We start from the raw sequence: 12,344 nt of genomic DNA on the forward strand, positions 1-12,344 counted from the left end.
TATAGTACTAGTGAAGGTCAAAATGTCACCTTCTTTATACTGCATGTCCTTAAATTCATAGAGAACTTTCTTTAGTTTCTCCTTTTCTTCGTCATTTAAATGTTTCAACCTTAGCTGGTTACATTCCCTTAATTCATTCTCTAATGCGGAAGCGAAGTATTGCTCTCCTTTAGGAGATGGGTCAAGGCACTTAGGTGTAGTTATATCTTCCTTTGAAGATGGCTTATCACCAGTATGTGCGGTCTTGCCGTCGGCAATTGCTTCTCCACTTTGGATGATTGGGTATGACCTTTCTCCTAACGTTACCGTTTCATTTCGGTAATCGATGACGGCTTTGCTGGCCATCAAATATTCTCTGCCTAAGAGTATGTCATAATTTTCAGAAAAATTATGAATATAAAATTTTTGTTTTGTCGGACAGTTTTTGAGTCAGACGGACGGGTCCTTTGATGGTATGGACGGTGAGGTTGTCGCTATCGACTTTGGAATCTGTATAGTTTTCTTTTATTATATTTATTGACGATCCCGAGTCCGCGATACCTCTTAACTTTTTATTATTTACAATTATTTCTATATATGGTCCTCCTCGATTTCTTCCCAGGCACTCTGCTGAAAATTTACATCCATTTTCATATGTCCACTTTGGCTTTCCCTAGATCGTTTGACTGGCTGATTCGGTGCACTGCTACCTGCCTGAGTCTGGTTAATTTGATAGTTAGTGGGATTCTGTACTCTGCCCTGGTTTAAGGAATTTCTAAATTCATTAAATAATCCTTTATTATTTACTGCATTATTTCCTGAATTATTTCGATTCGTTCCATGATTATTTCTGGAAGTACTTGGGTTTTGATTGTTATAATCGTTACTACTATAGCGAGGGTAATAAGTTCCAACGTTCCAACGATTGTTATTTCCGTTTCTTGAGTGTTCGTGATTCTTGTTATCATTTACGAAATTTTCGTAGATTCCTAACTCTTGAGCTGATTTTTCTAGTTTAGCCATAGTAGAAATGTCTTTCTTTGCTAAGATAATGAACAGTCTATTGGGTAGAGCATCTTCTATGGTATGTCTGGTGGCATTTTCCAGAGCGTTTTTAAAGATTGTCTTATTTTCTGCGCTAGTTTCCAGATTTAGTTTACTCACTATAACATTTGACTTAATTTCTAGTTCCTCTATGAACTTACGAATACTCCCATTGAATTTGGTATCGTGTAATTGTCTCGCATGGAGTGTGGTTGTTGAATTTGCTGATTAGGGCTGCCTTTAGATCACTCCAGGTGTTGGGTTGAAGGCTTTGTGATAAAAGTTGTGCTCGTCCGCACAGTTGACCCTCAGTGGCTCCGTACATGATGCTTTGTTGCCGGAGGTCTTCTGTTGGGTACAATTCGGAGATGTATTCAATCCTGCTTATGAACGAACTTAGACGTTCTTGGCATCCGTCGTATGGTGGAATTTGCCTGATTGACTTCAAGGCTTGGTTCAGGTGGGCCTCTGATTGGTCAGCTACGATAGCGCGGTTCTTGAGAATCGATTAGTAATTGATCTCTGAAGAGTGGCGTGATTCTAGTGCGGCTGGATTCTAGTGCGGCATCTATTGTTTTATGTTACACTTCTAGCTTAGGGTGTTTGTTTACATTGCCTGCAATCGGCTACGCGTGGTCCATTTCGAGCGTGAGATTGTTTATGGGGGTTCGAAGCTGAGGGTGTCGGATTGCTTATAGTATTGTGGGTGTAGGGTAATAGACATAGACAAGGGTATGCGGAGCATGGACTATAGATATGTCACTATATATATTTAAGCTCTGGTACACTACAATACACAAGAAATTTGTAGAAGTAGATGGAACTTTGAGGAGACGTCGGGGTTGGCCTATCTTTGAGAGGGTATCTGCGCCTGGCCGGTTGCTTGGTCTGGAGGGGGGGAAGTCCGCGTGACCTGGTGTGTTTGGTCAGGGTTATGGAGTCGGCGCATGTCGATCGTTATCTATGTGTGGAGGGGGTGCGTTGGTATAGTGAATAATGCATGCGTTCAATTTACGCTGGGCGAGGCGCTGTAATTTAGTATCAGGTTTTATGCTTATAATATGTCGGGGGAACCCTTTTAGGTTCGTTACAAGAATAAAAGCTAACTGCTATGGTGGGTTAAACACGTTTATGTAAATTTAAAATTTAGAATTTGGTTTTTTCTCGCAGATTAGAGAGTTTTTCATGGATTTGGGCGCATGTGAAATATAACAAAAGCCCCATCTCGGGGCACTGGCAGCTGAGATAGGAAATCACCGGCATCATAGCAATTTTTGAATAAATCGACAATGTGTTTTCTTTCTACGCTATCGCTGGCCGGTTCCAATCGCTTGGCGCCTTCTTTGGATATGTGCTACACAACGATTTAGGTATAAATATATCAATATTAAACATATTTATGTGTTTGGTAAAACAACCCACCATTAGGGCTGGAAATATGGAAAGATTGACAAAGGCTGGTGGCCTGTTAAGTGACTTCTGATTGAAGACCTTGTCAGTATGTTGCCTGTTCTCATTATGATGAGAATGGCCCGCTATTCTCTCCGGTGCTCGAACTTCTGCGATTCCGGACCCGGTTCTGGTCCGATTTTTTATCTCTACTGCCAATGATGGGAATGGGCAAGCCGCCGAATATATATTGGGGAACTTTGTACTTCGCTATTATCAAAGACTACAATACCAAGATGTTGCATGAGGAACAAATTCTTTTTCAATTTTCGTTTGACGCTTCATGGTACGGGCGCGCGGAGCTATTACTTCAATTCTCTTTTACGCTACCTTCGCCTCTGAAATGCAACTTCGTCAATGCCTCGGTCAGCGTCGAGTCGGTGTGTCTTGAGAGAAAGAATACAAAAACAAAATATGAATCGACTGCGTGCCGAAACCGTAGGGCAGCGTGGTCGCTGATGTCTTTGGCGCGGCACAGTGGGGACTCAGCCGAAATAGTAAAAAAATTGTATGAGTGCTTTAGATAAATTTAATGTACGCATCTAATAGAGAATTTTCCAATCGATTTTCAAGATAGTTTTAGTTTAGAAGATATAAGCACTCAAAGTTTAACATTTTTTCAGTGTGCAAATATTTATTGAACTCATATTCACTAACTAATTTAGCAAGCTGAGACGGCCAAAGGTCCCACTGTGCCGCTCCAAAGACATCGGCGATCCGCGACCACCGCTTCGACGGTGCTGAGGCTCGAGAGTCCAGAATTATTTCGTTGCTGGTGAAGGCATTGCCGAACCGACGAAACCGATGGGCAGCGGGGTCGCGGTAGAGACGAAGTACAGGCGAAAAGGGAATTGAAACCCCGCGCGCTCCCTCGTGCCTTTTGGGTTCTAATGTTAGGACCCGCCATACAACAGCTTTTTGCTCGCTCATGCAACATCTTGGTATTTTATAGTCTTTGCTATTATTTACTAAATTTTACCCATTTTCCTGTAAAAATATCTTACAAAAGTACCACCATTTGGGTTATGTCTTATTTTCCCACTATACTGAGTTTTAAAAAATTTGTTGTTTCCGCATTTGCTTTGACAGATGAGTGACGATTCTCGTTGCTGCAATTTCTAAAGTAAGGAGATTTATATTTGTTGTAGTGAGCTGCTGCAACAGATCGATCGGTAAGATACAAAAATGTTGGTTCAACGTGTTATAATCGACCTGGTCATAATGCCAGTGGGTGTTCGCGTAGAAGCAGCACTCCGTCGACGATTGGGATGTAGTTCGCAGTGGAGTAATCGTCGAGTTTGACCGACACGTGTGCGGCGGCCGCGAGGACGAGTAGAGTCAACAGGTTGTTCATAACTTGTATGTTTTCTTACGTTGGGTGACACCGGAGGGGAGCGGAATGTTTCGGTAGGGTGATTGGTTTGGCGGCGTCGGGCGAGTCTCTGACTGAGGTTGTGGGTTCGTTTAATTCGTTTTTGGGAGTCGATTTTTGCGGACCCAGCTCTTCTTTGGTCTTCTGTGCTGCACCGTGGGTGTGTTTTGGGTCAGCCGCGTGCCCTTTTTTTGTTATACCCGATACTCAAAATGAGTATTGGGTATATTAGATTTGTGGTAAAAGTGGATGTGTGTAACGTCCAGAAGGAATCGTTTCCGACCCCATAAAGTATATATATTCTTGATCAGCATCAATAGCCGAGCCCTGTCTGTCTGTCTGTCTGTCTGTCTGTCTGTCCGTCCGTCCGTCCGTCCGTCTGTCCGTCCCTATCAGCGCCTAGTGCTCAAAGACTATAAGAGCTACAGCAACGACGTTTTATATCCGGACTTCTGTGATATGTCACTACAAGTATATTTCAAAACTTTGACCCACCCCTTTTGACGCATCAGTGTGTATCTCGGTTTTTGCAGTCCTGCGATAAAGTTTCAAGACCGGCTCTTTCACCAATACTCCAGACCCATTTTAAATGGGACATCTTTTCGCAGCAGATTGGTCAGTGGTGTGGCGATTAGCGAATAGTTTCTTATGAATTTACGGAAAAACCCAGTTAATCCTAAAAACGACTGCACAGTCTTTATCTTTTTCGGCATCGGGAACTGGCTGACGTCTTTGGTTTTCTCCAATCCAGGCTTGATTTCACCTCCTCCAACTTGATGACCCAAAAATGTAATGGTCGACTGCAGAAATCGGCATTTCTTCCACTTCATCTTCAGCCCGTATTCAGCTGCAACATCAAAAACCTTCTTCAGCTTTCCCAGGCATTCGTCGGCGGTTTCAGCGTGTATAACGATATCGTCCATGTACAGGTCAAGAATGTTTTCATTTATAAGGTTTTCAAATACAAAACTTATAAAACGGATGAAAACTGCTGGCGAATTGCAAAAACCGAAAGGCGCGCGGTTGAACTCAAAGAGGCCTTCCTTCGTTTTCTTTCTTTCTTCCACAGGAACGTGGAAAAACCCATTTTCTAAGTCCATGATGGTGAACACCTTAGCATTTTCCAGTTTTTCCAGCACCTCTTCAACGATTGGAACGGGAAAGCAATCTTTCAAGACCATCTTGTCCAACTGACGATAGTCCACCAAGACCCGGCTGCTCCCATCCTTTTTCTTGACAATTACAGTCCGACTGGCGAAATTTGATGATGAGCGTCGTATTATCCCAGCGTTGGCTCATTCATCGATCTGCTGCTTGACAACGTCGGCTTCGCTGATGGCCACTCGACTTGGCGAATGTTGAAACGGCGCTATTTTCTCGTCCGGTACGATCTTCAGCATGATCAGGCACACTGCAGTCTGCTTCTTTTCAGTAAAGTCCTGAATTATTGATTGGACGGCATCTCTGAACTGCGATGGAAGGTTTATGTCAGTATTTGCTTCGACGTTGTAAATACTTATCTGTTTTGGTGTCCTCAGTTTCCTCCCCCGGCAGGGGAGAAAATTATATCCTCCTGGCGTTGATGCCATTGTGAACTTGGATATAAAGTCGTGTCCAAGCAACAATTTGCATCCGACGGCATAATCGGCCACCACAAGGAATTTGTGTGCCAGTCGCATTCCGTCGATCTCCACTTCTGCCGTAAACTGCCCAGCGGAGCGTGTGATGTTGTTTCCAAGTCCCCTGAAAGTTGACGAACTGGCTTGCAGATGGATACCACTCATTTTGCCGAACACTGACATCTTTAATAGGGAAACATCTGCACCGGTGTCTATGAGCCCCTTGACTTGCACGTCGTTAATTTTTAGAGACTTCAGGCGTTTTTCCTCGTATGCAACGCTTACCGCTGCGGAACTCGGGCAATCCTTAGACATGTGTCCAGTCTGATTGCAGCGGAAACACTTAAATGCAGCTCGGCAATCCTTGCGTAGATGCTCCTGGGATCCACAATTGTAGCAGTGTTGCTTCCTTTCATATTTGGTGAAATTGGACTTCTTTCCGAACGGCTGTGGGTCTTTTTGATTCGGGGCGAAACCCCCATCAACCGCGAGCGTTCTTTCGTAGATTTCGTACTTCTCTCGCAGCTGCTTGTATGAGCTCCATTCATACAAGGTGTACTTATAATCCGTTTTTAAATTCAGTCCGTCGACAATGTATCGAATCACCGACTCCGTGTCTGTTGTCCCACGTGCAGCAATGCGTTTCATCTGGTGACGCAATTGGCCGTACTCATACACTGCTGTGGAAAAAGAGCGAGAAAAAGAGCGGCTGTACCTGTATTGGGCTTGCACGTATTTTTGTTTGTCATTTAGTCCGTATGCTTCAGCGTTTAGCTCGAAGTTAATAAACCACTGCTGTACCGACATATTTTCTCCGTTGAATTCTGGAATAATTTTGGCAAAATTTTCCTCTACCAGCCTTGCATCATTTTTCTTGTCTATTTCATCAGCATTTATTTTCATCGAGAGCAGTTGAACCAGCTGTTGGAGCGTCTGTGTGTTTCCTTCTAGGAGTGTTGACTTCATCGCTTCCTCGTTCGCGTTTTGCTGGCGATTTGCTGCATATTCCCGGCTGGTGGTCCACTTGTATTTTCCATTATAATTCTACTGCGCAATACTCTTGTGGGCAGCCGGCTTGAAACAACCCTTTTTTCTCGGTTCTTCTTTTCTCCCACTCGCTGTCTCGCTTCCTCTGCTTGCGGCTTCTGAGAGTCAAATGCGCAGTTTTTTTTTGCACCGATTTTTTGCTTTTCCGTCTCGTTTCGTCTGCTGCCGGCTTCTGAGACATGAGACACACAATTTTTGATTTTTTCCACTTTAAACAGGCAGTACGCGACTGGTTGAGCCCCCAAATGTAAGATATTATTTAGAGTATTGTTTATTCGTATTATTATCGCGGTGGCCTGTTATGTGTGCTTACAAAAGTTCTTAATGTTACGGCTTATTTCTGCTGATTTTCTGCTGCTGCTTGAGTCGCGTCCGTATGCTGCTGTTCTCTCCTTTTTACTGCTTCGCTCGGTTCATCTTCTTCTCTGTCCGCTGTTGATCTGCTGCTGTTACTACTGCTGTTGCTGCTGCTGTTGCTGCTCATCAGCTGTTCCTCTGCTGCTGTTATTACTGCTGTTGCTTATCACCGCTGCCCCCTCAATAGGCCAGCTGGCCCACTCCTTCTTACATATATCCGGTTGCGGAATCTGGATCAGATCGGATAATTTGTATAGCCAAAAGCAACAAATCAATTTGCAGTCGCTAAGCAGTGCCCGACGTCACGCTCAGAATGATTTTCTGTCTCTCTCGCACGCACTCTTTGTCGTGTCGTTTAATATTTGCGGCGTCTGCCGTAGGAGAGAGAGCCTTACTGACTAAGTATCGGATATAAATGTAGAGTTGCGGTGTCCGCAGCAACTCACAACGTTCCCCCTCGTTTTTTTTATTTGGGAAACTCCTCTTCGGCGGTGTCGCCAGTTGTGGCTCGGCGTCATGTTTCTTCTGTGGTCTGCGTTGGGATTTCCGCGTTCTCTTCGCTCCGTCAGCTAATTCGTGGGGTGCATGGTCGTGACTGACTACTCGGTGCCGTGGTTGGGGCGTCGGGTTGATGTCTCGTTGCTTTCCTCGTCGATGTCAGCATTCTCATGTAGGTCGGTGGGTTCTTCGGGCTCGCGATCGCGGAATTTCTGCAGGCCGTTACTGTGGTTGAGATTCTTCACGCTCGATTATCGTAAGAATGGTAAGCTGAGCCTCTCTCGGTGGTCTGTCTTCTGGAGGGGCGTCCTGCATTCCTTTCCCTTCGTTGGTGGAACCGCGTCGGTTGCCTCGGAGGACCGGCTCGCTTTCTTCGTTGCTTTGGTTGATTTTTGGTTTATCGGCTAGGCGTGGGGCTAGGCGTGCGCGTCATTGCTGCATTGGGTTTTGTGTTCCTCGTTTCTTGTGCTTGTGTCTCGTTTCGTTTCGGGGGATTCGTCGGAGGCGGGGGTCTGGACTTCATGGGTCCTGGGATGTGTACTTGGCAGGCGGTGATCATCGGCGTGTTTGAGACGGGGCGTTGGTGACCTTGATGGAGGAGGCGTGTGGTGTCGCACTGTATCATTGTGTCGGTGACGCATAGCAAATCCATCCCCACAATGACTTGTTCGAGCGTATTCGATAGTACTAAGAGCGGCATCTGAACCTCCCGCTCGTCTAGTCGGACGCGCGCTAGCTAGATCTGAGTTATCTCGCGTGCGTAGCCGTCATCGTTGTTGTGATCGAGTTGGCGGGTGAGGTCGGCGTTGATGAAGCTTCGCGAGGCTCCGGTGTCGACCGTGGCTTCCGAGCACCGTGCTCCGATGGTTACTCTCGCCACTATCCGGCCGTCGTGTACTTGTAGCGGGGGAGGTGGGGACGCGAGTCGTTTCCCGGCGGGTGTTGACGGCAACAGTCCACAGTGCGTGTCCCGCGCTTGCCGCAGAAGAGGATCGATGAGGTTTTCGGAACTGGGGCCGATTCGTCTCGCCTTCGAATCCGTTCCGCCATCTGCGCGGTGTAACTGTTTTTTTTTTTTTTTTTTTTTTTTTTGTTGTGTGACTACAGGAAAGCTTTATGCCGACTCAGCCGAAGCCGAAGTGAGGGACTCTAACCGCTCTTAAACCAACCACACCTATCCCGGATCCCGGCGGTACTGTCGCGAGATATTACTTCGCCGGGGGGAGATGCCCGTAGGGCTCTTCTCTTAATAATCTCCTTTATCCTTTATCTCCTTGCATTGCGTGCTCTTTCTTCGCGACGCCGTTTGGTAGCCATAGTTACGGCCATGAATCTAATCGCGGCCCAGTTTCCTTCCGACTCCAGCAGGCATTCTGCCAGGTTTGTCACCGCTGGCATTCTTCCAAGCTTGTTGCTTAGATCCTCTCGTTCTTGCCGAAATCTTGGACATTCGAAGAAGCAGTGCTCTGCGTCTTCGATGACCCCTGCGCAGACCAGGCAGAAGGGGTCGTCCTCGTGCTTAAACCTATGCAGGTAGGCTTTAAAGAAACCGTGTCCTGTCAGCAGTTGTGTCAGGTGATACTCCACTTGTCCATGGCTACGGTTCAGCCAACTCTTCAGGTCTGGGATTGGCCTATGGGTCCATCGCCCTTTGCTGCTGTTATCCCAGTGCCTTAAGGCACCTCTGGTGTCCTGGTCCGTAGTCCCCAGGGTTCGCTGTGCCCTGATTCCTGCGGCTTCTCTTGCCAGCAGATGGATGGGAATCATTCCTGCTACCACAAGTGCGGCGTCTTGGGATACCGTTCTGAATGCGCAACACACCCTCAGGGCACACAGCCTCTGGACTGCGTTGCATTCTCGGGCATATGTTTTATGCTTCATTGCATCAACCCATATTGGTGCAGCGTACATTAGCGTTGAGCCAACTACGCTCGCTAGTAGCTTTCGCCTTGGCTGTTTCGGGCCTCCGGTGTTGGCCATGATGCGGGATAGGGCCACTGCCGTCTTTCCTGCTCTGCTGCTTGCATACGCCATGTGATGCTTGAAGCTGAGTCTGTGGTCAATCATGACCCCCAGGTACTTCAGGCTTGGACTGGAGCTAATAGTGCAGTCTCCTACTCGGATCGTGGCCGTCTCCACTACTTTCCTGCTGCTTATGAGCACCGCCTCCGTTTTGTGGGTGGCTAATGAGAGATCCCTCCCTGATAGCCATGTTCTGGCTCTCTCTACCGCGTCGTTGCAGATTTCTTCCGCCGCTTCTTTCTGTTTTGCCACTACGACTATTGCTATGTCGTCGGCAAAGCCTATCACCGTGGCGCCCATTGGCATATCCATCTTGAGGATTCCATCATACATGATGTTCCACAGCAGTGGGCCGAGGACCGATCCTTGGGGAACTCCTCCAGTGATTTGTTGCTCACGTGTCCCCTTATCCGTCTCATATATGAGCACTCGGTCTCTTAGGTAGTCCGCGATGATATTCTGCAGATACGGCGGTACTTGAAAGTTTCTCAATTCTTCTAGTATGTGATCCCAATTGGCAGAGTTGAATGCATTTTGGACATCGAGTGTTGCCACTATGCAAGCAACGGCGTGACTGTAGTAATGGCCGTCTGTGGGGCCGTTTCCGTCTTCAAAAAGGACCTTCTTTGGTAGACCTGCGGCGGTTATCGATGTCGGCGGGACGCTGGTTTTGCCCCCCTTGGTTCCACGGGGTCGTAGGCTGAGCTCGGGGTCTGTCTTTCGCTTCTCCGATTATGCCGAGGTGCCGGGCTGTGGTGATCTGGCTCGTCCTGGTGATCTGGCGTACTGTCGCTCGAGCTCACTCAGTCTGACCCAGGCGGCGTGATCGAGAGGCCCGGCGACTAGTTCGGTGAAATTTCTCCGTAAATCTTCCACGTTACCCTCGCGGCTGAATTTGAATTCCTCGGCGAAGGATTCTAGCTCACCCTTCCGGTACTCAACCTCGTGTTGGCGAGTCCAGGGTAATACTCACCGGGCTGTTCCTCTGTGTGGGATTCCATTGTTCCGTTTATTGCTTGCGTTTGCTATTTCGTTTGGCTGGGTCGGAGTGATGGCACCGCTCGCGTTTCTCTGTCGCTGAGCCACGCTTTCGTTAGCTCGTTGCGCAACCCGCACCGCTGGAAATTGCGCGAAGTTGGGGTTTCCTTCGCGTTGTTTTTCCTGTTTCTCTAGCGGCCGTGGAGTTTTATTCCACAAACCCTCTTCGACGTTCCCTCAGGTCCCTGCTCGGGCGCCACTTGTGATGGACCTATTTCAGGCTGAGGTAACCTCATTCACGTCCAGGGGTCAATACACAAGAAATTTGTAGAAGTAGATGGAACTTTGAGGAGACGTCGCGGTTGGCCTATCTTAGAGAGGGTATCTGCGCCTGGCCGGTTGCTTGGTCTGGAGTGGGGGAAGTCCGCGTGACCTGGTGTGTTTGGTCAGGGTTATGGAGTCGGCGCATGTCGATCGTTATCTATGTGTGGAGGGAGTGCGTTTGTGTAGTAAATAATGCATGCGTTCAATTTACGTTGGGCGAGGCGCTGTAATTTAGTATCAGGTTTTATGCTTATAATATGTCGGGGGAACCCCTTTTAGGTTCGTTACAAAAATAAAAGCTAACTGCTATGGTGGGTTAAACACGTTTATGTAAATTTAAAATTTAGAATCTGGTTTTTTCTCGCAGATTAGAGAGTTTTTCATGGATTTGGGCGCATGTGAAATATAACAAAAGCCCCATCTCGGGGCACTGGCAGCTGAGATAGGAAATCACCGGCATCATAGCAATTTTTGAATAAATCGACAATGTGTTTTCTTTCTACGCTATCGCTGGCCGGTTCCAATCGCTTGGCGCCTTCTTTGGATATGTGCTACAAAACGGTTCAGGTATAAATATATCAATATTAAACATATTTATGTGTGTGGTAAAACAACCCACCATTAAGGCTGGAAATATGGAAAGATTGACAAAGGCTGGTGGCCTGTTAAGTGACTTCTGATTGAAGACCTTGTCAGTATGTTGCCTGTTCTCATCATATCTCTCAGTATGGCCCGCTATCCTCTCCGGTGCTCGAACTTCTGCGATTCCGGACCCGGTTCTGGTCCGATTTTTCATCTCTACTGCGAATGATGGGAATGGGCAAGCCTCCGAATATATATTGGGGAACTTTGTATTTCGCTATTGTTTACTAAATTTTACCCATTTTCCTGTAAAAATATCTTACAAAAGTACCACCATTTGGGTTATGTCTTATTTTGACACAAGTTTCTCATTATACTGAGTTTTGAAAAAATTTTTGTTTCTGCATTTGCTTTGACAGATGAGTGACGATTCTCGTTGCTGCAATTTCTAAAGTAAGGAGATTTATATTTGTTGTAGTGAGCTGCTGCAACAGATCGATCGGTAAAATACAAAAATGTTGGTTCAACGTGTTATAATCGACCTGGTCATAATGCCAGTGGGTGTTCGCGTAGAAGCAGCACTCCGTCGACGATTGGGATGTAGTTCGCAGTGGAGTAATCGTCGAGTTTGACCGACACGTGTGCGGCGGCCGGACATCTTGGACATTCGAAGAAGCAGTGCTCTGCGTCTTCGATGACCCCTGCGCAGACCACGCAGAAGGGGTCGTCCTCGTGCTTAAACCTATGCAGGTAGGCTTTAAAGCAACCGTGTCCTGTCAGCAGTTGTGTCAGGTGATATTCCACTTGTCCATGGCTACGGTTCAGCCAACTCTTCAGGTCTGGGATTAGCCATCGCCATCGCCCTTTGCTGCTGTTATCCCACGAATCTTGCCATTGCAGGATTGTGCGCTGCCTTAAGGCACCTCTGGTGTCCTGGTCCGTAGTCCCCAGGGTTCGCTGTGCCCTGATTCCTGCGGCTTCTCTTGCCAGCAGATGGATGGGAATCATTCCTGCTACCACAAGTGCGGCGTCTTGGGATACCGTTCTGAATGCGCAACACACCCTCAGGGCAC

At 47.1% G+C, this 12,344-nt stretch overlaps 1 protein-coding gene across 1 annotated transcript; it reads right to left on the minus strand.

The window, feature by feature from the left end:
- Window positions 1–10,996: 10,996 nt before the first annotated feature.
- LOC6604536 lies at window positions 10,997–11,545 on the minus strand. Its single transcript, XM_002029389.2, has 2 exons — window positions 11,309–11,545; window positions 10,997–11,240 (listed from the first exon to the last, which is right to left on the minus strand). Exons 1-2 carry the CDS (start codon window positions 11,483–11,485, stop codon window positions 11,070–11,072), a joined length of 348 nt encoding a protein of 115 aa, XP_002029425.2. The 5' UTR covers window positions 11,486–11,545; the 3' UTR covers window positions 10,997–11,069.
- Window positions 11,546–12,344: the final 799 nt, after the last annotated feature.

Source organism: Drosophila persimilis, unplaced genomic scaffold (genome assembly GCF_003286085.1).
Source record: "Drosophila persimilis strain 14011-0111.01,24,50 unplaced genomic scaffold, DperRS2 tig00001718-arrow-arrow-pilon, whole genome shotgun sequence".
Taxonomy (NCBI): domain Eukaryota; kingdom Metazoa; phylum Arthropoda; class Insecta; order Diptera; family Drosophilidae; genus Drosophila; species Drosophila persimilis.